This window comes from Geotrypetes seraphini, chromosome 1 (genome assembly GCF_902459505.1).
Source record: "Geotrypetes seraphini chromosome 1, aGeoSer1.1, whole genome shotgun sequence".
Classification (NCBI taxonomy): domain Eukaryota; kingdom Metazoa; phylum Chordata; class Amphibia; order Gymnophiona; family Dermophiidae; genus Geotrypetes; species Geotrypetes seraphini.
This window is the reverse complement of record NC_047084.1, coordinates 465,199,495-465,225,298: the sequence shown is the minus strand read 5'-3', so window position 1 is coordinate 465,225,298 and position 25,804 is coordinate 465,199,495. Positions and strand designations below refer to the sequence as shown.

Here is a 25,804-nt window from a genome sequence, read left to right as displayed (position 1 = left end):
TAACCCCCTTACCCATATGGTCTCGAGGGATGCGCTTCGCGGGGGCGCAGTCCTGAGCAGGGTCCGCAGTGATGTTAAAATCTCCCCCCAAAATAACTTGGTATCCCGGGTACTGTGTCAGCCGCGACATCACCCCTGAAAAGAAACTGTGATTATAGATATTAGGGGCATATACATTGCCGAGTAGGTACCTCCGGCCCCAAAGCTCGCCCAACACCATAACAAATCGACCCTCTTTATCTTGTATAACCTTATGCAATTGAAAGGGGAGTTGTTTGTGAATCAAAATAGCTACCCCCCGTTGACGGGCGCTATATGAGGAATAGTACACCTCCCCCACCCAGTCCCTCCTGAGTTTCTCATGTTCTACTGGCGTGAGGTGAGTCTCTTGCAGGAAAGCAATGTCTATACGTTCCCTACGAAACCAAGAAAGTATTTTCTTCCTTTTGATCGGGGAGTGGATCCCATCCACATTGAGTGTGGAAAGTTTCAAATTAACCATTGTTTGCCCCGCTTGAAACTACAAGAGTAAAACGGGCAAGAGAAAAATACAGGGAAGGGGGCCCCCCAGCCAGGCCCACCTCCCACCGACCCCCTCGGGACTCACCCCGCTGTGATAGGGAAGACTCTCGCACTCTCGAGACTCCAATCACACTTCCCCATGCATACCCTACCCGACACACTCCCCCCCCACCCCCTCCCATCCCAACCCCCTCCCCAGGAACAATCCAACCACCCAACAGACAACCCTTCCTGAAAACCATAAACGTAACCAATATCCCGAACCCCCCCTCCCTCCACTAAACAAAGGTCTGCAAGATATTCAAGTAGTCAGCATAAGTGCAACAGGACCAAGGCCAACAGTCTAGCTCCCGCCAGAGCGGGCAAAGGAAAAATGCCCATCAAGGTCTCCGCATCAGGTGACTGTCCAAGAGATGCTGCCCCCAGCAGCCGGGACACAGACCCAAGCCCCGCCGATCAATCATCAACCGAGACAGGGTCCAAGAATGCAGCCACGGGCAGGGAAACACTCAGGGAGAGGAGGCAAGATCCCTCCCCCCGGCGTAGTCTCGAAGGTGGAAACAGAAATAAGCAGGTCCCCCTGCCCAGGAAACAAAGAGAACTCCATCCCCTATCCAGGGTCGCAGGGCCGAAACTCAAACAAGGACTCCGCCATCTTCAGCCCCTCAAGTGGCCGGCAGCCCCTCCAGATATGAGCGAAGCTCCGCTGGGGTATCCATGGTGACCACACGGTTGTTATGAGAGATGCGGACTTTAGCTGGATACTGGAGGGAGAATTTAACTCCCCTGGCATGGAGCTGGGTGCAATATGGTGCCAGAGCCCGCCGGCGTTCCGACAGCTTGATGGAGAAATCCTGGAAAAGCAGGAGCTTGGTGCCATGGTAGTCCAGGGAACGGGTGCGCCGGTAAGCCTCCAGTATGCGAGCTTTAATGGCATAATTTAGAAAACGGGCTATGACCGGGCGCGGCCGCGCTCCCTCAGCTCGCGGGGCCCCGATGCGGTGAACCCTCTCCACTTGTACTGGGCCCAAGGAAGCTGGAAGTCCCAGGTTGTGGGGAAGCCACGTGGCCACCAATTCGCCCAGTTCAGAATCTCGGACAGCCTCCGGCACCCCAATTAGCCGCAAGTTATTGCGACGGCTGCGGTTCTCCGCCTCCTCCGCCCGTTCTTCCAGCAGCTTAACTTGTCCCTCCAGGGCACCAATACGAACCTCCGCCGCCTCTGCCTGCTCCTCGTGCGCCGAAATGCGCTCCTCCGCCTGCTGCAGCCGCGCAGCATGGCCAGCTATGCTGTCTTTTACCTCCTCCATTACGGTGTGCAGTTTGGACAGTTTCTCATCCAGGAGCTTGGAGAGATGGCAGACGGAGACCTGCATGTCCGCATCATGCGGGGGCGGCCCTGGAGAGATCGGGCTAGTGGCGGCCATGTTGGGAGGCTTTGCAGATTTTTCTTTGCCGGGCCTCGTGGTCTTGATCGGCATCCCTGCCGAACGGAACCGATCTGCCTGTTCCGGAGCTCCCGACGCGATGCCACAGCGTTCCCTAGCAACGAGCAGCGAAATCGCCGGGGGGTAAACGCTGACTACTAGCACGGTTTTTAGCAGTTATACGGAGGGAGAGCGGAGCCCGAGCCGGAGACGTCCGGTCAGCTCGCTACCATCACGTGACCCCCCCCTTTGCCAGTGAGGTTATCGCTTGACCACCATTATAAACCACTTCGGGGAAGGTGGGAGGGCCTGTTCTGAGGCTTTTGCCTTCATTTTTTAATTGGTGTGTAGCCTACACTGTCCTTACACTTTACCTTAGGACGCTACAGTTTATCTATATTGAAAGTGTTTATCATCTTATACATTTTGTTTTCATGATATCTGAGTCATATTTGGCTATGTACTTAGCATATGTGACACCCGAGGCCCATCATTTTTTGACACTCCACATCTATATGAAAAACATGATTTTTAGTAACAATCCACACGTCACACATGAATACCTAGGAAAAGGCAGCATCTTACATACTGCAGTGAGCAGTACATCAATAAACCCATTGTAAAACTAAACAAGCCAGACTAGTACAGATCAATCCTACACAGTCAATCCTAACAGAAAACCATGTCTTTTTGAACACACAGAACACAGAAAACACCTTCGCCTAGTATGTAATCACAAACTAACCCCTCCCCGTTTTTACAAAACTGTAGTGTGATTTTTAGCCACGATGGTAACAGCTCAGATGCTAAAAAATGCTCTACAGTTTAGTAAATGGGGAGATAGAATAAAAATATGTAGACAAAAGTTAAACTCAAGCATCAAGAAGCTGGACTCTGCATGTAATGCAACATCACAGAAACAGCGATGCATCTCACCTAAAGCAAAAAAATAAATAAATAGAATTTTTTTTCTACCTTGTCTTCTCTAGTTTCTGCTTTCCTCATCTTCCTTTCATCCACTATATACTCTCTCTCTGCCCCTTCTATATGGCATCTTCTCTCATTCTATTCCCGTTCTAGAAACTTTATGCATCCCCCTTCCATTTTTCCCTTCACCCCCATTAGTCTGGCATCCATCTTCTTCCCTTCCCTCCTCCAATGGTCTGGCATCTCTCCTCTCCTCTTGTTCCCTTCCCTCTCCCACACCCACATGGTCTGGCATTTCACTCTCTCCTCTCCCTTCCCCCCACTTCAATCAGCATCTGCCCCCTTTCTCTCCCTCCAACCCAATTCCATGCAGTATCCTTCCCCCTTATGTCTCTTTCCCCGCAATTTCATCAGCATCTGCCCCTTTCTCTCCCTCCACAATGCCTCCATACCACCCTGCAGTGGCGTACCTAGGGTATGTGGCACCCGGGGCCCATCATTTTTTGACACCCCCCCCCCCCCCCTCATGTAAAATTTTTTTTTTTTTTTTTGCAATAACCATGAAATGGAATAAATGGTCAGAATAGAAACAGGCAGTGAAAATTTTCTTTTTTTTTTTTTTCCAAAGTATTTTTATTGAGAATGGCAAAAGGTCCAGACAAGCAACCATGGTCTGTACAGAAACTTATACATTATCAAAAAGAACACAGAATGAGAGTAACAGCAACAACAAGCATGAACAAGCCTCTCCCAAGAGAAAATTGCCAATGAGAGGCATAGCAATACACAACAAAAGGCCAAAACTTGGGGCAAGCAAACAAATCCCACCCCAGAACCCACAAGAATAATAAGCCGGACTAGACCCTCAGCCATATTTTATAATGAAAAAAACCCCCACAAGCAACAACACCCAGACCGCTCACCAGACACACCAATCCGCACAACAAGCACCCAAGAAACACCCAGCCACCACCCAGACAAAACTACCAGACACACCTACCCCACCAAGCCCAGACCCAACCCCCCCTCCCCAGAGAGTGCAAGCGCAAAGTGGACCGTGAAAAGGGCAGCTGCAGAAGTGGAAAGCCCCAGATAAGTAGGTTAGCTAAAGAAAGCCCACAGATAGAAGAAATCAGGATAACAGAAGTTCCAACAAATGCTCCCACAGAAAATTTTCTTTTATTGAACCTCATTTATGTAACCATTATTCCAAACATAACATAACATAAATTATGTCTGAATTGTCATGACATCAGAAGTACATATGGAGTAGTTGCAGGTGATGCTTGGGACAGTTCTGATTATGTTAGTTTGGTTTTATGTGTTTTTTTAATAGAAGGGTTTTTATTTCTTTTTTTAAGGTTTTGTAGTTTGTGGTCGAGGTCAATAGGTTGTAGAGTTGGGGGTCAAGTGTTGCAGCTCGAATGGCTAGGAGGTTGTCGAACAGTTTTTTTCTTTTGACGTTTTTGGTTGGAGGGTGTGTGAATGGTGCGTGAGTTCTCCTATGTCTGTTTGAAGTGGATTGAATTATTTAGCTGAAGAAATTAGTTACCCCCCCCCCCATTCCACACACATTAATTCTCTTCCATTTTTGTTCCCATTATAAAAAAACACTGATAAGTTCCCAGGAAAAAAATACATTAAAATAAGAAGTGAAAACAAAGGCCCCTACAGATGAGAACATAACATAAGAATAGCCTAACTGGGTCACACCAATGGTCCATCATGCCCAGTAGCCCATTCTCATGGTAGCCAATAGTGCTGCCCGATTCAGAGAAAAATATTTCATTCGATCCGATTCACCCTGTTGAATCGATTTTTCGATTAGATTCACTGTTAATGACACCGCTTTTTAAGTTTAAACAAAGTATAACAATAAATTTCACAACAACAATAAATTTCACAAAGTACTTAAAAAAAAAAAATCACATTTTTCCATTAAAGCAGTTCTGGAGACATTTGCTTGAACAGTCTTTTTTCCCAGTCCATAAGCAAGCAATATGAAAAAGATTTCCTTAATTATCTACTCAAACATTTTTGCTATTTACTTTCATTGTACCTATACTATTATTCAGTAGAAAAAATGGACTTAACTGTGCAGGAAATGAATCTCCTCATACACCCACCATATAGTGCAAAAATGTGCAAAGGTCTGTTTTTTTCTTTCGATTACTACATAGCCTAATGCCACACAAGCAGCGCTGTTACAAACATATTCTGAAGGTCAATGCTAAGGTTGACAAAGTTTCCTTCCTTGGACCAGAAGGAGATACTGACAAACCACTGGAAGAGATTCTAAAACAACTACCCAGAAATAACACCCAAAGACCCACTCAGTGTGTGAACCAGTTGAGTGGAGTGGACTAACTGGGGGTGGAAATGGGCCCAGAGTTTGCTCAGCAGAATTTCCCAGACTACCTCTTCCTCTCAACACACTGACATGCTACCACCACCACCAACACTAGGAACACCTCACCGAGTATGCCAGCAATGCTTATAAACTTTATAAAACACATTATTATATTTTCTTATAAAGCATATATTTTAACTGAACTCAGCCTTGCCATTCACAAAAATAGAAAAGTTCCCATTTCAAGCTGTCTCATGTACACTTTTCAAATCTAACATATTGTAATCACAAAACAGAAAATAAAATTATTTTTTCTACCTTTTGTTCTCTGATCAATATTCAAATCTTGTTGGTCCCAGGCTCTTGTTGTCTTGCTTGCCAGGGTCTCCTTTCTCCGTGCTAACCATCCGTCTGCCATCTCTGTTCTCCCCTTCCGTTTCCCTTCCCTCTCCCGGAGATCTGGCATCTTTCCTTTTTTTTGTCTCCATCCACAGATTCACCTTTTCTCAACTCCCCACCACCCCAGGATCCACCATCTCTCCCTTTCTGTTCCCAACTATCCTCCTATCCAGTATCTCTATCCCCCCTCCACACCATCCCCTGTTTCCAAGTTCTCTCCCTTTCTGTTCCTTCCCTCCCTAAATCCCATTATGCACCATCTCTCTCCCACTCCTCTGTTTTTAGACCCATTATTTCTAACCCCCAAAGTCTGGCATATGCATGTATCTTTGAACCCCCCCTTCCCTCTCTCCCTCTGTGTACTTTTACACCAGGACCCCCCTCCCCCGAAGGTCTGTCCCCCCTCCGAAGGGCTACACCCCACCCCTGAAGACCTGCACCTCCCGAAGGACTTTACCTCCCACCCGAAGGTCTGTCCCCCTCTGAAGGCCTAAACCCCACCCCTGAAGGACTGCCCCCCCCCCCCCCGAAGGCCTGCACTCCCTTGAAGGTCTGCACCCCCCCGAAGGCCTGTCCCCCCCTTGAAGGCCTGTCCCACCCCCCTGTAGGCCTGTCCCCCCTTTAAGGCCTGCCTGCCTGCCTTTCCCCCCCTTGAAGGCCTGTCCCCCCCTTGAAGGCCTGCACCCCCCTTGAAGGCCTGCACCCCCCCTTGAAGGCCTGCACCCCCCCTTGAAGGCCTGTCCCCCCCCTTGTAGGCCTGTCCCCCCCCTTGTAGGCCTGTCCCCCCCCCCTTGTAGGCCTGTCCCCCCCTTGAAGGCCTGCCTGCCTTTCCCCCCTTGAAGGCCTGCACCCCCTTGAAGGTCTGCACCCCCCCAAAGGCCTACACCCCCCCCCGAAGGTCTGCACCCCCCTGAAGGCCTGCCTGCCCCCCTTGAAGGCCTGCACCCCTTGAATGTCTGCACCCCCCCCCGAAGGCCTGTCCCCCCTTGAAGGCCTGCCTGCCTGCCTGTCACCCCCTCCCCCTTGAAAGCCTGCTTGCCTGCCCGCCCGCCCCACCCTGAAGGCCTGATGCCCCGACCCACCCCGAAGGACCGCTCGCCCCCCTGGCCTCCCCGCACCACCTATGAACAGCCGCAGCAGGATCGCGAAGTCAGCGTCGGGTACCAGCCCTAAGGGGGTGTTCCCGGCCTTGCCGTTCAGTCCCCCGCCACCCCCGAAGGACCGCTCGCCCCCCTGGCCTCCCCGCACCACCTATGAACAGCCGCAGCAGGATAGCGAAGTCAGCGTCAGCGATCCCTGCTGCTTCCTGCGCCACGGTCCCGCCCCTCCTCTGACGTCAGAGGAGGGGCGGGATCGCGTCGTAGGAAGCAGCGCAGGGATGCTGACGCTGACTTCGCGATCCTGCTGCGGCTGTTCATAGGTGGTGCGGGGAGGCCAGGGGGGCGAGCGGTCCTTCGGGGGTGGCGGGGGACTGAACGGCAAGGCCGGGAACACCCCCTTAGGGCTGGTACCCGGGGCGGCCCGCCCCCCCCGCCCCCCCCTAGGTACGCCACTGCCACCCTGACCCCCCTTTCTCACTCTCCACATCCTTCCATACCACCCTGACCCCCTTTCTCACCCCTCACCATGATTCCATACCACCTTGACCCCCCTTTCTCACCCTCCACACCCTTCCATACCACCCTGACCCCCTTTCTCACCCTTCACCATGTTTCCATGCCACCCTGACCCCCCCTTTATCACCCTCCACACCCTTCCATAACACCCTGAACTCCTTTCTCTCCCTTCACCACCCTACTATGCTCCTTCTTTCTCCATCCCAAATCAGCAAGGTCCCATGATGACTGCTTCTGCTCCGGATTGAAGAGGTAAGTGACGTCGGAGGGGGCTGTGCCAGCAGACGCAGGGAGTTGCAGCAAGATCCCGTGATGACTGCGGCTGCTGGTCCATCCCTATCCACCCCCCGTCACTTACCTCTTCCAGAACAGAGACGGTAGATGGCGCAGTCATCACGGGACCTTCGTTCACTTCAGCACGGCTGCTGACTCTGCTCTGTTATAAGTACGGCAGCCACACTGAGGTGCCACACTAGGTAGGGCCAATAAACCCTATCAAATGCCTTCTCAGCATCAATACCCAAAATAAGAGTCAAATCATTTCCGCCCCCAACTTGACATAATATATGACACACTCTACGAATATTATCGAAAGTCTGGCAACCTCATACAAATCCAGATTGATCATCGACCACTAGATGTGGCATATGTATTTGTAATCGTTTACCTAAAATCTTAGTAAACAATTTATAATCCACATCTAGTAGTGAAATAGGTCTATAAGAGGAATAGGCTATCGGATAAATATTTTCACAATTATTAACAAATAAAGTATTCATATAGAAGGAGCCGAGGTGTGGGGGTTCTGTTACTTTGGGTTAGTGTTATAATTGTTAGGGGTTATAAGAGTAAAGAACCCAGATCTTGTTTGAATGATTTTGGTATTTTTTTCATTTTCATGTCAGTTTTGTATACTTTTGATATTCAATAAAAAGATTCTCAAATAAAGAAGGTGCCAACAAACACTGAACATAAGAAGAAACTTGCTTCTTGAAACAAACCATCTATGAGAACATAAGAACAAAAGATTTGCCGCTGCTGGGTGATACCAGTGGTCCATTATGCCCAGCAGTCCGCTCACACCCTATTTGAGTCTAGCCTTGCCTGCGTATGCTCTGTTCTAGTAGGAACTTATCCAACCTTTTCTTGAATCCCTGAAGGGTGCTTTCCCCTATAACAGCCTCCGGAAGAGTGTTCCAGATTTCTACCGCTCTCTGGGTGAACATAAAAACATAAGCAGTGCCTCTGCTGGGTCAGACCAGAGGTCCATCATGCCCAGCAGTCCGCTCACGCGGTGGCCCATCAGATCCAGGACCTGTATAGTAACCCTTCTATACCCTTTTCCTTCAGGAAATCATCCAATCCCTTCTTGAACCCCAATATCGTACTCTGTCCTATCACATCCTCTGGAAGCGCATTCCAGGTGTCCACCACCCTTTGGGTGAAGAAGAACTTCCTAGTATTGGTTCTGAATCTTTCCCCTCTCAATTTTTCCGATTGCCCTCTCATTCTTGTAGTTTTCGAAAGTTTGATGAATCTGTCCCTCTCCACTTTCTCTATGCCCTTCATGATCTTGTAACCCTCTAAGTCTCCGCTTTTCCAGGGAAAAGAGCCCCAGTTTCTCTAATCTTTCAGCATATGAAAGGTTTTCCATACCTTTTATCAATCGCGTCGCTCTTTTCTGAACCCTTTCGAGTAACTCCATATCCTTCTTAAGGTACGGCGACCAATATTGGACACAGTACTCCAAATGTGGGTGCACCATCGCCCGATACAATGGCAGGATAACCTATTTCGTTCTGGCTGTAGTACCTTTCTTGATAATACCTAGCATTTGTACAGAATCTTTTCTCTTCTAACTTTAGCGAATCAAGAGGGCTTCTGGATTGGTCTAACTGGATTAAAGGAAAGAAAATTAGAGGTAGGACCCAATTTCTCCTTCCTTCTTATTCATACTAGACCAGTCCAGAATCTGTGGAATACAGCAAAGCAGTTTTCAAGTTGGGTGGGACCTGGAAATCCCTGCCCAGATAACTTTGGCTCCAAATGCAGTTTCTGCTCTCACTGGCACATCCAAATAATATCATCTTGCAAAGGTATGAAAGAATTCTTTAAATGTATCTAGCATGAGGTTGTAATGCCTCTGGTAATATGTGCTCTTAGAAATCGAGGGGATTGTTTCCCCACTAGCAAGTATACAGAGGAAACTGCTTCTCTTAACCAGCATGCTCTAGTAGCCTTAGAGGCTGCTGCTCCCTTCCTATTCCCTCTATGAAGGACAAATAATTTGACTTCTAGAAAGTGTTTTGTCACCTATAAATATTTCCTCACATCTAGCAAATGCAGTGCTTTGAATTCTTCACAACAATCTTCCCCCAGAAGGAACTAGAGATTGATTGAGATGGAAAGTTGTCACTTTTAGAAAAAAAGAGAGGACTGGTTTAATAATTATTCCAACCTCTGAAAACTGGAGAAATGGATCTCTGCACACTAATGCCTGAGGCTGAGAAATCTTCCAAGCTGAAGAAATAGCCAATAGAAACACTGTCTTCAAAGTTGTTCTTTTTAACAGCTCAAGTGGCCGAAACTCGAAGGTCTTCAAAAACAGATTGAGATTCCATTCTGTACTTGAAGGATGAAATGGAGTATACCTTGGTATATATCTTGGTCAAGAAATCTCATTTGACCTCCATATTTCTGCCTTAGTTAGGTCTTGTTTTTTTGTCTCTAAGACAACTTTGCACCATTTATTAATTTCTAGATAAGCATTCAAAAATAACTCTTCTTTATGCTACTCTCTTATCACACAGATTACCGCAGGGCTATTTACTCAGGGTGCCCCAAAACATTATTTTCTAGACTACAGACCATTCAAAACACATGGCAGCAAATTTGATTGTATCACCCCCTCTATCACTGGCTGCTCACCCATTACTGCATTATCTACAAGGTTCTTCACCTTGACTCATAAAAGCCTTGTATATAACTATCCGTTCCTACCTTTCCTCATATATTGCTCTCTATTTCCCAACTAGAGTCCTTCAGTGTCTCAGTGATAGCCAGCTCTACAATTCTTTGGTTCATCACACAATACTTGACTCTGAGACAGGGCCTTCTTATTTACTGCTCTCTCACTCAAACTCTCTGCCCTCTAATCCCCATTTGGAGCAGTCATATCAGAAATTCAGAACAGCTCATCTTTTCAGGCCTTTGGCAGGGACCTTTTATCATGGATGTATGTAGACTATGAGGCTCATTTTCAAAACAGAAACAGCTAAGGCTGCATGGTGCCTCAAAGGGCAGAACTCAAAGCTCTTGTTCTCCGATTCCATCTGCTGGTCAAAGAGCATAACCCACAGGTTCTGGACTAGTCTGGATAATAAGGAAAAGCAGAATCTCTAAGAATTCTCTCCTTCTGGGATTGGTTCCTCATATACTCACCGGCCAGATCTTCTCATTAGGGGTGCCCAGGATCCGCAGCACACAACACAGTTGTTCAATATCATTCTCTCCAGGGAAGAGGGGTGAATTATTGAGTAGCTCCCCAAAGATGCAACCTACTGCCCTACATATGACGAAAGGAAGAGACCAGCCAAAAAAAATTATAAACACATTAAAGAACCAGCTGAGCAGAAATTTCCAAAATAAAGCTCTGTTCCATTCCCTGTTTCTACTTGATCTTTAATTTAAACCTTCACTCTCTACCAGTGAAGATCTTCTGTGCCCCTTCCAGGCTTATCCCTTATTCCCCACCACTGTTGATCCTTTGTGCCTATCCCAGGCTGTACTCCATTTCCCCACTATTGAGAATCTTCTGAGGATCCTCATGCCCCAGGCTTCATAGGAACTAACTTTTCAAAACTGATTTAGGGCGCTAAACTTACAGTAATATAGTAACATAGTAAATAACAGCAGATAAAGACCGGAACGGTCCATCCAGAATGCCCATTAGTTATGAACTCTACACATCCCCTGCTCCTAAGAAAAAGGAAAAAAAAAGTAAGGCTGGTTGTGAGTTTGAATTACCAGTCCATATCTAAATACCACAAGCAGAGCAGAAAATGTGGACATGGGGAGGTTCATGTTTTCAAATCAAAAGCTAGAGAAGTACTCAGAATTCTTGGCAGTCTTTCCTCCTCAACCCTTGTAGCTAGCCCAAACTGTACTCTCTCACCCCCTTTAGCCTATCCACACCACAATTTCTCTCCTAGCCAGTCCTCACCAACCTCTCTCCCTAAAGGAGAGGAATAGGTATAAGGTTAGGGCAGTTACACGTGTGGGGAAGCAGATGGTGTGGAGGATCAGGGCTGGGATTGACATCCCCGGCAATGAGTAGAAGAAGGAGTAAGAAAGTACACCAAAGCAAAGGGGAACAATAATGGCAATGATGAAGATGGGTGGGGCTCAAAGAGAAAGGAGACAGATGAATGGAAGAAAGAGAATGCTTGAGCTTGAGTGCAGTGAATAAGGTAGATGACAAGATGGCTGGTGAGGGGGATAGGAAAAGCAGAAGAATAATGAGAACTTGTGGTGTGGAGAGGAGAAAGGGAGTAAGTTTGGGGAGGCTTGAGTATGAGAAGCAGAAAGTGAATTGGAGCCATAAGGAGAGGAATAGAGAAAGGAACTAGAAATATACAAGAAGTAATAGAAACATACAAGTGAGGTAGTAAGAATAGGGAGGTGCCCAAAGGAGATTCCTGAGGGCATGCCCTTTCAGGCAGGGACACAGCCAGGGTTTCTGGTGCTCCCCTGAGAGAAATGGTATTCCCAGCCTCATGAAAGAATGTCTCTGCAAAGCTTATCTTCGGGCTGCCAGTCAGACCCTGTGCCTGACCAATAGATGCACAGGGGAGGCGAGAATACTCAGGCGGCACCCTGCGAGACACCTCCAAGTCTCTAATGGATGCCAAACAGACTGCACTCAAACCCTCATTCAGCAGAAGGACAAAGATGGGGACAGCCCCAAGCTTCTCTGAAGTAAATGCAGGCTGGCTGACAGGTACCATCAGGAATTGGCTTGTCACCTGAAGACCAAAGTCTGTGTGATCTGAATGCAGGCAGAGTTGAATAAACATGCCAAACATCAAAAAAGGGATGAAAAAACACCAAATAAAACAATAAAGTGTGGAGAGCAGAACAACTCACTCCTGCAGGCATGCGTGCAGAAGGGAACAACTGTAGAAGGAGCTAAAGAGCCCAGTGAAGTAAAGCAGTGGCACAGACAAAAATCTGGAGTGGATTCCTTCTGCAGATGGCACATGGCCATGGGGCCACTACCCATCTGTCTAGAATGTCTCACCTATTGTACTGGAAAATACAGTCTGCTATTCAGCTGGAAATGCAAGTAGTGCATTTGGAAACTGTTTTTTTTTTTGTTTTTATAATCTTTATTCATTTTCTTTTGTTACAACAAGTGTTTCATATAAACTTATTAGAAACTTAAATATACACACTTGATAAACACACCTATCATCATCAAGTTTAACATTTTTTAGAAAATTAATTTTATACAAAAATTATAATATTATGCAGTAAATCTAATTCTATATAATTTCTTTTGAACGCAATAATCCCCCCTCCCTCCCTCCCTTTCAATCAATAATATTTAAAACAGCTTTATTTGTAAATTCATTCAATATTGACATAGTGTGTAAAAATCAAAAACGAAATCCCTCCCCATTCCCCTCCAATCAATATTTTTTTTTTTTTTCCATGGGAAAAGTTAATCATTCATTACAAAAATCTGTTAATGGTCTCCATATCTTTTGAAATTTATTAATATATCCTTTTTGTGTTGCTATGGTAAGCTCCATTTTATATATATGACAAACAGAATTCCACCAGAAAGTGTAATTTAATCTGTCATGTCTTTTCCAATTAAATGTAATTTGTTGTATTGCTATTCCAGTTAAAATAAGTAAAAGTTTATTATTATTTGATGTTATTTGACTTTTTTTTCTCATTGTTGTTCCAAATAATATAGTATCATATGTCAAGGCTACTGGGTTTTCCAACATCCTATTTATTTGAGGCCAAATTGATTTCCAGAATGTTAATATGAATGGACAAAAGAATAAAAGATGGTCTAATGTCCCAATTTCAACATGACAGTGCCAGCATCTATTAGATTTAGAGCTATCAATTCTATGTAAACGTGTAGGGGTCCATAAAGCTCTATGTAAAAGAAAAAACCAAGTTTGTCTCATAGATGCTGACACTGTACATTTTAACCTCCAAGACCAAAGTCGTGGCCATTGAGATGCACTAATTTGGTGTTTTATCTCAATGCTCCAAATGTCTCTAAGACCATTTTTTGGTTTTTTATTTATATATCCGGATATTATTTTATACCACTGTGCAGCTTCATGTCCTATTGAATTTATCTGGAAACACAAGAATTCCAAGCTATGATAATTAGTAAGATTTTTCCATTCAGGGAACCCTACCTGAATGGATTGCTTCAATTGCAACCATCTAAAATATTGTGTTTTATTAAGATCAAATTTATGTTGCAATTGTGAAAACTCCAGCATTTTACCATTTTTTATTATGTCATCTAGAATACGAATACCTGCTATCATCCAGTTTTTCCAGATTATTTTGAAACCGCCTATTTTGATCTTGGGGTTTAACCAAATCGTTTGAGTTGTTGATTTACTAATTGGAATAGGAGTTAGATTACTTATATATCTTAAAGTTTTCCATGTATCCATGAATATTTTATGTTCTTTGTATAGCCTTGGCATCTTGATACTAACTACATGACTAAGACGTAATGGAAACATAAGTCTCCATTCTAGCCAATACCAATCTGGAATATTTATAGTGGGCTCTGGGAGGATCCAATACATACCTTGACGTAAAATATAGGCTTGATGATACCTATAAAAGTTGGGAAAATTTACCCCTCCCTCCGCAATTGATCTTTGCAATGACACTAATGCAATTCTTGGGTTTTTTCCAAGCCAAATAAATTTTGTTAATATCTTATTTAATTTTTTATAAAAAGAATTTTGGAAGAAAACTGGTATCATTCCCATTTGGTAACAGACTATAGGTAATATCATCATTTTAACAGTTTGTATTCTTCCCCACCAAGATAAGTGTAAAGGGTTCCATTGCTCACACATCTCTGTCACTTTTTGTAATAAATTTTTTTCATTAATTTTCATTGTATCTTCTATATTTTTTGTAATCCAAATTCCAAGATATTTAATAGCATCTTCCTTCCAAACAAAAGAGAATGAATTAAATAAACTTTTTGTACAATGTATATTTAATGGAAGTATTTCTGATTTATTCCAGTTTATTTTATATCCTGAAAATTTTCCGAATTTTTCTATTAGTTCAAGTAAATATGGAATGGTAGATTCTGGATTCCTCAAATATAATAGTAAATCATCAGCATAAGCTGATATTTTGTATTCTTTATCTGAATGAGTTATACCTTGTATCTCCTTTACTTGTTGGATTGCTAATATTAAGGGTTCTAAAACTATATCAAACAGTAAAGGAGACAAAGGACAACCTTGTCTAACTCCTCTTTGTAGATTAAATTTTTCTGAAAACGTATTATTAATGTATAATCTAGCAGAAGGGGAGCTATATAATGTTTGTATCATTTGTGTGAATCCAGGACCTATACCAAACCATTCCATTGTTTGATACATAAATGTCCATTCTATTCTATCAAAAGCCTTTTCTGCATCTAAAGAAACAGCAAAAGTGGGCTCATTCATTTTCTTTGTTAAGTATAACATATGGAATGCTAATCTAGTGTTATGAGATGAATGTCTTTGAGCAACAAATCCTGTTTGAGACATACTTATAATATGTGGGAGAGCTTTAGCCAATCTTAACGCAAGGATTTTTGCTAATAATTTTCCATCTACATTTATTAAAGAAATTGGTCTATAGTTCGATACCAAAGTGGGATCTTTATTTGGCTTTGGCAAAACTATTGTTAATGATTCTGCCATAGTGCCATTTGTACAACCTTTATTAAGTTGATATTGAAAAAGATTTAATAAATAGGGTAATAAAGAGTTTTGAAATGTTTTATAAAATTCCACTGTATAACCATCACCACCTGGAGCGGATCCAACTCTAAGGGATTTCAAAGCTGTTTCTAATTCTTTTATTGATATTGGTTCTTCCATACTTCGTTTTATATGTTCAGGAATTTTTGGACCCTCTAATAATTTCAAGAATTCTAAACCTTCCTTTTCTTTATTTAAATAAGTCTCGGAAGAATAAAGAGATTTATAGAATTTTAGAAATTGTTTTAAGATTGGTTCAATTTGTGTAAGTGTTTCACCATTTTCATCTTTTATAGCAATTATTTTTGTTTTCTTTTTTTTCACTTTTAGATAATTTGCCAGTATTCTTCCCGACTTATTTGAGTTTCCATAATACAATGCCTGCTGAGAAAATAAATCTTTCCTTATCATTTTTGATGATATTTCATTGTATTTACCTTTGAGTTTTAACAATTCTTGTTGTGTAGAATATTCCCATTTTCCTATTAATTTTAATTCTAAATTTTTAATTTCTTTTTCTAAATTAGAGTATTGTTTTCTATTTTGTTTGTTAAGATAAGCCGAATAAGAAATAATTTGTCCTCTTATTGATGCTTTAAATGCATCCCATAATATTTCTCTAGAGATCTCATCTGTATCATTTATTTGAAAAAAATCTTTCATTTTTATTTGAAAATTTTCACAGAATATTGGATCAGCAAGCAATGTATTATCAAACTTCCATATTGTTCTATTTGTATTTTGATCTGTGATTTTAATTTCAATCCATACCCCACCATGATCTGATAAAATAATTGGATCAATGGCAGCTTTTGTTACTTGATGTGCTAGGTGTTTTGATATAAATATATAATCTATTCTTGAAAAGGAATTGTGAACATGAGAACAGAATGAAAATTCCCGTCCATTAAAATGAAGTATTCGCCAAATATCTATTAAATCACAAGTTTGTATTAAATTATCTAATCCCATTGATTTCATATATCTACTTGGGTTTTTGTCCAATAGAGGATCCATAACAGCATTAAAATCCCCAGCTACTATTAGATTTGAAGTAGCCAGTGGTAATATCAGTTGTTGAAGAGTTTTAAAAAATTCATTTTGGTTCGAATTAGGGGCGTATATATTAATCAACGTCATGGTAGTATTTCCCATATTCATTTCCACAATTATCCATCTTCCATTAATATCTGTTGCCTTTAATTTGAATGTAGCATTACATTTTTTATTTACCAGAATAGCAACTCCTGCTTTTTTCTTTGTAGCTGGTGAGAAAAAACAATGTTTGACCCAACCTCCTTGTAGTTTACTAGATTCAATATTTGAGAGGTGGGTCTCTTGTATAAAGCATAAATCCGCATTTTGCCTTTTTAAAAATAATAGTGATTTTTTCTTTTTTATCATATGATTTAGACCATTAACATTTAAGGATATTATTTTAAGATCCATTTATGCATTTTTGATATATTTTCTTTAAAATTATATGAATTGTTTTCCTTAATTTTTTTTCCCAATATTTAAAATATTTTAGAATATCCCCTTTTTCTTCTTTACCCCATTCTCCATTATATTTCCCCCTTCCCTTCCCTCCCTTCCCTCCCTTCCCTCCCTTCCCTCCCCATTTTAATATGACCACTTGGATACGCATATTGAGGTTAGGTGTATATAACTCCTACAAGCTATTACAATATATAACTATATTTACTACCATTATTATTTATTTTATCTTTTTTAATTATATTTCTCCCTTTAGAGATGTTTTAATTTATTTTATTCTATTATAAATTCCCAATTTATAATTTATTTATTTATTTTTTTTTTTTTTTAAAGTTTATTATTATGTTTTGGTTTGTATTGTATAATAAAGTAAATGTTTTCTAACAGTAAATTCTAAGTGTTGTCAAGAAATGTTTTCATTTTTAAATATTAAGTATGAATTATATTCTTTCCCTATTCTTTAAGGAAATTATTACATATGGCAAAAATGTAAATCACAAGTTCAGTTAGATATAAATTAATTCAAAATGATGAATAATTGTATTTAAAATATTATAACTTATATTTTTAAGGCTTAGGTATATGTTTAAAGGCAGTCACAAAGGAAGAGTAGACATCTCCTCAGTCCGACCTTCAGGAGATTAACTTTAATCTTTTCCCCTTCAAAATAGTTATTAGTTGCAATTTTTAGAATATCAAATCAAAGAGTAGGAAACTATCACATTCAGAAGAACATTCCCTCTCTTTACAAAACCGTTGCGCGGCCTTCAGTGCAAGCCGCGGCCATAACCTCTCTGAGTGTCTGTCACTGTCATGGCCGTTGCCATAAAATCGCATCTCGGTCCTGCAAAAAGGCTCAACAAACAAATATCATTCCGGTGGTATCATTCGAGACAGCTCAGTGTCATACAGTACTTTATCAAAGGAAGATGTAGGTAGAATTTTCTATGAATTCAATAAAGGTATCTAATTGAAATTCTATGCTTTTTTTTTTTTTTGACTTAAGATGTGGAGGGGTTTAAACAAAAGCACTTCAGGAAATTATTCTCAGTTTTCACAAACCTCCTGTCCCATTTTGCGTCCCAAGCTGTTCATGTCCATTGTTATCTCCGACAATTTTCATTCTGCATCCATCACCCTTCTTTGTCGTTGATCCAATCCTCCGTTTGTCTCAAGTTCGTTCGTATCTCGTCTCCCAGCCGCATGACAACATGTCGTTTCCTGTCCTGTGTGCTTTGAAACGCAAAGTAACCGGAAGTTTATTCATTGAAAGGAAATTTTACTTTTATCCAATACGAATTCGTTTTACTCAATATCCTATATTTGTCAAAGCGATTGGTGCCTTTTTTAATTTTGACGCCCCTTGCTTTCCTTATCCAATCAGCGACTCTCTTAATGTGAGGTCATGAGTGAATAAAAGTCAAATACTGCGCAATTCCACAGTCTCACCATCGGAATGCTTCCTGGCTCAGAGTTCCACATGTAAGTTTTTGTATATATCTTTAAACATGTGCTGTCGTTGTTTAGAATGTTCCTGCAGTTCAAATCACAATTCCATGTTCTTTCAATTCCTTTCAGTTGAAGTTAAAAGTTCTGTTTCTATATCGAACTTTATATTTGTATTTTATATTTAATCTTTATGTTTATTAATTTAAATATAATTATAAATATAAACACAAATATATTCTTCGATAATAAGTTCTTGTTTAAGAGGTCATTGGCTGTTCACATTGATCGATGAATTCTTGAAGTTTTGTAGGATCTGAAAAGTTTTGAGTTTTGTTAGCAATGGTAATTTTCATTACTGCTGGATAAAGAAGGCCATATCTAGCCCCTAGAGCTCGCAGTTGGGGTCTCATGTCCAGGAATTGTTTTCTTCGTAATGCAGTCTCTTTTGCAAAGTCAGGGACAATGTGGATTCTTGCATCCTGACATTTGAGGTTTTTGTTTTCCTTTGCAAGTTGGCAGATTTCTACTGCTTGTTGGTGTCTCAAAAGTTTAAATATTAAAGTTCTTGGTCTTGATTGAAGGTTTTTATTTTGTGTTGGTATTCTGTGTGCTCTTTCAATTTCTAATGCAGCTTTGAATTTTAAAGGTAATATTTTAGGTAGAAATTGTTCCAGGAATGTTATAGGATCATTTTTTTCTACCCCTTCCGGAATCCCGATGATCCTTAAATTATTTCTTCTTTCTCGATTTCGGCTGTCTTCCAAGTCTCTTTTAATTTCTTCAACTTCTTTCCATATTATTTTAGATTTTCTCATGTCTGTATTCAGTTGCTCTGTATTGTTTTCCAGGTCATTTATTCTGTTTTCAACTATATCCACTCTTTTGGTAAGAAGTGCAGCATCTTCAATTGCTTTTTTTAGTTTTTTGTTGCTGTCTAATACTATTTCTTTGATTTGTCTCAATTCTTCCATGACGTCGGGACTTTCATCCGATGGCAACGGAACTTTTGAAGGTGTATTATTTGGCTCTGGTTTTGATCTTTTATTGCTGCTGCTGATACCGGATCCACTAGCTTCTGAATCGCACTTGTTTTGTTTTTTAGATGTCATCTTCTGTTAATGTTTTATGATTTCTTTTTTGTAGTAATTTCTGTAAAATAAGCTTGTTTGTACGGAGCTTCTCCTTCACCCAACCGTCAGCATTCGCGTCCAAGCCACGCCCCCCTGCATTTGGAAACTGATTTCTTCAGGATGCTGGGGTCTAAAGACACACAACGTGTTGGAAAGATTAAAGGAAATCCTTTGTACTCTGGAGATAATAAAGTCAAGCTGATCTATAATACAGGGTGTAATGTAATGTAATGTAATTTATTTCTTATATACCGCTAAACTCCAATTAGGATTCTAAGCGGTTTACAGAAAATAGACAATAGGGTACATTAAAATTATAAGTAATATAGGTTTACAGAGAAATATACATTAAAGGATACAATAAAAATAAGATAAATAAAGAATAGGTACTTTAAAATTCCTAATAATGGAGAACCTCAGCTTGGGAAGAATGGTTTGGTTAAGCTGAAAATCTGAAATTACTCTGGGAAGAAATTTAGAATAAGTTCTTAGTACCAATCTTATGAAAAGATTGATTATAAGGAGTATAAATTACTAGAGCTTGCAATTCACTGACTCTTCTTGCTGTGGTTATTGCCTCTAGGAAGATCATCTTCCATGAAATATTTAATAGATGCTGTAGTCAAAGGTTTCAATGGGTTTTTCATGAGTTGGGATATGACAAAATTTTGATTCCCATTTGGGAAAGAGAAGTCATAAGAACATAAGAATTGCCATACTGGGTCAGACCAAAAGGTCCATCAAGCCCAGTATCCTGTTTCCAACAATGGACAACCCAAATCCCAAGTACCAACAGATTTTATGCTGCTTATCCTAGGAATAAGCAGTTGATTTCCCCAAGCAATCTCAATAAAGGCCCATGGACTTCTCTTTTAGGAAATTATCCAAACCTTTTTAATCTAATCGAGGTTTTATGGGTTGCGCTATGCCTACATAGGTTCAAGGCAACTTACAAAAATGGAATATGAAGAACTGATAGGTGCGGTACAAGGAAGCTTAGGTATACATTACAGCATAGAGAAGAATTAGGCTAAGATCTTTGGGAATGAAGACATAGAAAAGATGTATTGTGCAATTAAAGGAGAAATTGATACAACTCTAAGGTGTTGTAGGAGGTACATTAAAAGAACATCTGAGGAGGAGCATGTATGTATGGCAAGTGAGCTAGCGTGATTAGAAGGGGCAAGTCATAAGGTAGGTAGGGTCTGTTATAGTCATTATCCAGTGTTAACAGAGTACTTTGTTTCCCCCTCTGTTTAAAGAGCTGCTTTGATTTTGACATCAGAAATTTCTAAGAGTCATTTCTTCCTTTTTTGGTATTGAACCCCACTATTTACTGTATTTTCTTGCTCCATTAGACGCACCTGACCATAAGACGCACCCTAGATTTAGAGGAGGAAAACAAGAAAAAAACCATTCTGAGCCAAATTCTCCCTGTCAAGCTTTGCATCAACCCCACACTCCTTGTCAAGCTCTGTACCCTGTCCCTCCTCCCTGCCAGGCCCTGTACCCTGTCCCCCCTCTGGTGGTCTAGTAGTAGGCCGGGACAGGGTAGGCAGACCTAGTGGCTGGCAGGCAGGCAGGCCTCTCTCCCCCCAGGCAGGCAGCAGGAAAGCCCCGGCCTCTCCCTCCTCCCTCCCTATTTTTAATTGGGCAGGGCAGGCAGGCCCCGGCCTCTCCCTCCTCCCTCCCTATTTTTAATTGGGCAGGGCGGGCAGGCAGGCCCCGGCTTCTCCCTCCTCACCCCCGAGGCAGGTGTCAGGCAGGCCCCAGCCCTCTTCCTCCTCCACTACCCCCCGCATGTACCTTTTTTAAAAAATTTCTGGCACCTTCACTCACTGAGAGCGGTGCACAAGGCTGGCTGGCTACCTGGTCCCCGCCGCTTCCCCTGAGAATGGCAGACATGGCTGCCTCCTCAACTGTTCTCTCACGGCATAGCGGCGCACCAGGTTGCCTGCCTGGTCCCACGCTGCTTCCCGCAAACACTGAGTTCTCACGGGAAGTGGTGCGGGATCAGGCAGGCAGCCTGGTGTGCTACTATGCCGCAAAAGAACAGAAGAGGCTGCCATGTCTGCTGTCCGTTCTCACGGAAGCAGCGGAGACCAGGCAGCCAGCCAGCCTTGTGTGCCGCTCTCAGCGAGTGAAGGCGCCAGAAGTTTAAAAAAAGGCACGCATGGGGGGAGGAGGAAAGGGCTGGCAAGCAAGGGAAGGTGGCAGCATTAAAATAATGTAACGGGGGGAGGGGCATTTTGGGTATTCACTCCATAAGACGCACCCTTATTTCCACCCGCTTTTGGGGGGAGAAAAAGTGTGTCTAATGGAGCAAAAAATATGGTACCTTTCTCAGTTGAGAATATTGACCATTTAAACACACTCTGTTTTCTGTCTCTCAACCAGTTCTCAATCCATAAAAGACATTAACTCCTATCCCATAACTTTCTAATTTCCTCAGAAGCCTTGATGAGGTACTTTGTTAAATACCTTTTGAAAATTCAAATACACAATATCAACCAGTTCACTTTTATTCACATGGTCATTCACCCCTTCAAAGAAATGCAGTAGATTGATGAAGCAAGATTTCCCTTGACTAAAACCATGTTGGCTTTCTCTCATTAATCCATGCTTACGTTGTATATGTTCTATCATTTTGTTCTTTATAATAGTCTCTACCATTTTGCCCAGCACCGACATCAGATTCACTGGTCTATAATTTCCCGGATCACCTCTGGAACTCTTTTAAAAAAATTGGTATCACATTAGCCACCCTCCAGTCTTCCAGTACTATGCTGTTTTTTTAATGAAAAATTACAAATTACTGACAATAGCTCTGCAAGTTCATTTTTCAATTCTATCAGCACTCTGGGATGTATATCATCTAGTCCAGGTGATTTGCTACTGTTCAATTTGTCAAATTGACCCATTACATCATCCAGTGTTACGGAGATTTGTATGAGTTTCTCTGATTCATCAGAATTTAATACAATTTCTTGCACCAGTAACTCCCCCACATCTTCCTCGGTGAGATTTCAAGTTTATGAGTCCTCTTATGAAGTGGGAGATGAGGGGATGTGTGGTGACAAATTTTCCATGAAGGGGTAGATGAAGAGCTGCTAGAAGTGGTTGAACGGACAATGTCTTAAGACCCAAGTCTAAGAGATGAAGTAGTTATGAAATGATGATCTCTGGTGAAAAACAGGCACAATCTACATTCTATGAATTCACCCAAATAGAAAAGCATCTCCAGTTAAGTCAGTATAGTTTTCTTGTTGCTGGTTTCCTTGATGCCAAAAGTACTTGCTTTACTAGCTCTGACGAGTGGAATGGGTCCACTGGTCTTGTTCAGTCTCCTAGGTTGTGAGGGATAATCTCTCGACACTGGGATGAATAATCTGACCTTGCTATTAAATGAACAGTGATGGATGATGTCCCAGGGACATGGACTGGGCTAATGAAAAGTCTGAGACATGAGAATCAAACTTGTCTTGGCCAGCGAATCATAATGAGGATGAGGATTACATAAACTTAGTCTGTTCATATCTTCTGAAGCATTCTGGAGATTAGGAGAAATGGTACATAAAGAAAATTTTGAGACCTATGAGGACTTGGATAGAGAGAACAAAAAAGAAAAAGAGCGTAGTGCACATTATCCACAAAAGCAAAGAGATCTATTTGTGGAATCCCCATAAACTGGAATATCCTTTTGTTTTCCTATCTAGTGTCCATTTATCTGGAGCCTTGCAGATGCATTAAACTTATTCCTGTAGCCATTTATATTCCAGGTTATGCACTATTTCTCCTAATCTCCAGTGCTTCAGAAGATATGAACAGACTAAGCTTATGTAATCCTCATCCTGATTCGCTGGCCAAAACATGTTTGATTCTCATATCTCAGGCTTTTCATTAGCCCAGCCCATGTCCCTGGGATATCACCCATCACTGTTCGCTCAATAGCAAGGTCAGAATATTCATCCCAGTGGAAGATAAATGACTACAGGAATATGTTTAATGCATTTGCAAGGCTCCAGATCTTTAAGGCCTCTCTGCACAACTTGAGGAAACCCAAATCCCCTTGTTCATGTAGAATATTGCTATCTAATTGTTTGTGCAGATGAGTACTACTTGCGGTTGAAGCCATGGTGAGAAAGTCTGCAATGTACTGTAAATGACTGAGTTTGAGAATGTTTATGTTCAAGCTTCTTTCTTGAGGGGTCTGCCTTGCATGGAGGCTTCCATGGTCATAGTAATTTGGGGGAGTGGTGCTTGAAATATAAGCATCCTTTCACCAAGCTTGGACAGAGAAGAATAGACAACTCAATCAAGAGAAATCCTATTCTTTACAGACTGATGTTGATTCTAATGCCACTTGAGATGCCATTGAAAATGATGTATGTGCTGTCTAGCAAGTGGTATTATGTGTAAAGAGGCCACTATGTGTCCTAACAGTTGTAGTAACTGTCAAGCCACAGATTATCATAAGAGTCATCTTGAGCGGCAATGCTTGAATGGTTTGGATCCTGTCTTCTGGCAAGTACGTTCTTGCCATAAAAGTTTCTAAAAAAGTTCCTAAGAAGTGTAAGATCTTTGCAGGTATTACAGAGGACTTCACACTGATAAAAAAAAGCCTAATCTTGGAAGTATGTTGACTGTGGGTCAAACGGCGAGCAGTCTAAGTTGGAGCAGATGTGAGCCAATCATTGAGATATCAGAATGCATAATGACCTGCCTTTGCACAGGGTAGCTGCTACAACACCTAGGCACTTTGCAAAGATTCTCAGTGCTAAAAAAAAGCCAAAGTGTCAGTGTAGGAATATTAATCTCAAATATTTCTAGTGGTTGAGATGAATTGGTATGTGGGTGTAGGCATCCTTTAGATTGAGGGAAGCAAGCAAATCATCCTGGTTTAGGTGTAGGAGCATCTAGGAAAATCTTGAACTCTTTCTCCTGAGGCTGAAGTCTCAAAGATCCAAAGTAGACCTTAGTCTTGCTGATTTGAGGGGATGAGAAGAATCTTGAATAGAACCTTCCATCCTGATTGTCTAGTGTCAGGTTTATTTTTACATCTGCCTGTGGAAGAGAATTGATCTCTTCTGTTAGACTCTTGAGATGTGAAGATGGAGGAATTGAATCTATGATTGGGCTCAGATTTGACAGCATTAAGAAAAAACTCAATCTATAAACAGCAAAAATGCAACAGTCTGTAGTGACTGCTTTCCTTTGTTGAGGGAAATAGCAGAGCCTTCCATCCACTGGCAAGGAGTCAAAAGGACAGGGAAGCTTTTGCAGTTAGTACTGTCAGTAGGGCATGCAGCTTGCATTCTCCTGGAAATTGTTTTTTAACATACGCCTTGGGAGGTTGGCACTGAATGCAAGGTTGACATCTTCTCATTGGACAGAATGGTGAATTAATATTGATAATAGTACGGCTTTTTGGATAGAAATTGCTCAGATTTTCTTTGACTGAGAAGTGTTTTCATATGGTTGAAAGGAAAGCTCTCGGAACATAGAGGAATGATCTTTTACTTGAAAGAATATATCTTGGATTTTTTTCACCAAAAAGACTGTTCCTTAGATAGTGAGTGTTAGCTAATATGTCAAGAAGATCCTCTCCGAGTCCTGAAGTTCTGGCTGCTGGGTTATACAAACTGTAGGTGGAGGAATAAGATAAGTTGATTCTTGTAGGCTTAGATGTAAAGAAATGATCTGTTCTTGAGGAATTAATGTAGAACTATAGAGGTTCTCAAACTGTGCAATATTGTAAGGTGATAACTATCTTAGTATTGAACTTTGGTAAACTTTCTTTCCTGTAGCATCGGGAGTTTTGTTCTCTTTCCAAGGATCACCAAATATGTGAGTATTAGAGGTTCCGCTTCTCTTTAAAGCTGCCTCAGATACTAATAACTGACAAGGGATCTGATGATGGTCATATCCAGCTGCTGCAAGCACTTTGAACCTGAGTTCTGTATAGAGTTAGGACTATGACTTCCTTGGTTGCAGAAGAGGATTGAAGAATTGATCTAAAATCTTTCTTATTAACTCAGGGTTTGAGAAGGTCTCAAGGTAAATAACTTTAAAAACTGTTTGCATGATTTGGGGATATGAAAATTCTTCAGAACCTTCTTGTACTTCTATGAGAGAATTATATTGACTGGAGACAGACTTTCCATCAAGATTAAAAAGTCTCTTTTCTGGTGATGGAGGTGGAGACCAGATTGAGCATGGTGTTGGAGAGCACTGGGGGGGGCTCTGGTATTCATGAGGGGAATGATGTTATAGAAGTTCCTCCAGTTCTACAACTGACATGTATATCCTGGACATACAGATGATTCAACTGGACTCTGGACACCCTCCAGAAACTACAGACATATTTTCCCATAGCCAGGCCCAGACTGTTTGCAATGCTAACAATGATGTTCTTGTTTCCCTGCTGGGAGAATATCCCTTCAAGGTT

The 25,804-nt window shown here is 41.7% G+C and overlaps 1 protein-coding gene across 4 annotated transcripts in view; it reads right to left on the bottom strand.

Annotated features, from left to right (window-relative positions):
• CDK20 (cyclin dependent kinase 20) overlaps window positions 1–25,804 on the bottom strand; it is a 91,589-nt gene that overhangs the window by 35,402 nt on the left and 30,383 nt on the right. For all 4 annotated transcript variants that reach the window (XM_033923755.1, XM_033923773.1, XM_033923765.1 and 1 more), the window contains exon 7: window positions 10,683–10,806. In XM_033923755.1, the coding sequence (XP_033779646.1) occupies window positions 10,683–10,806 (124 nt within the window). The remainder of the gene's footprint in view (window positions 1–10,682; window positions 10,807–25,804) is intronic.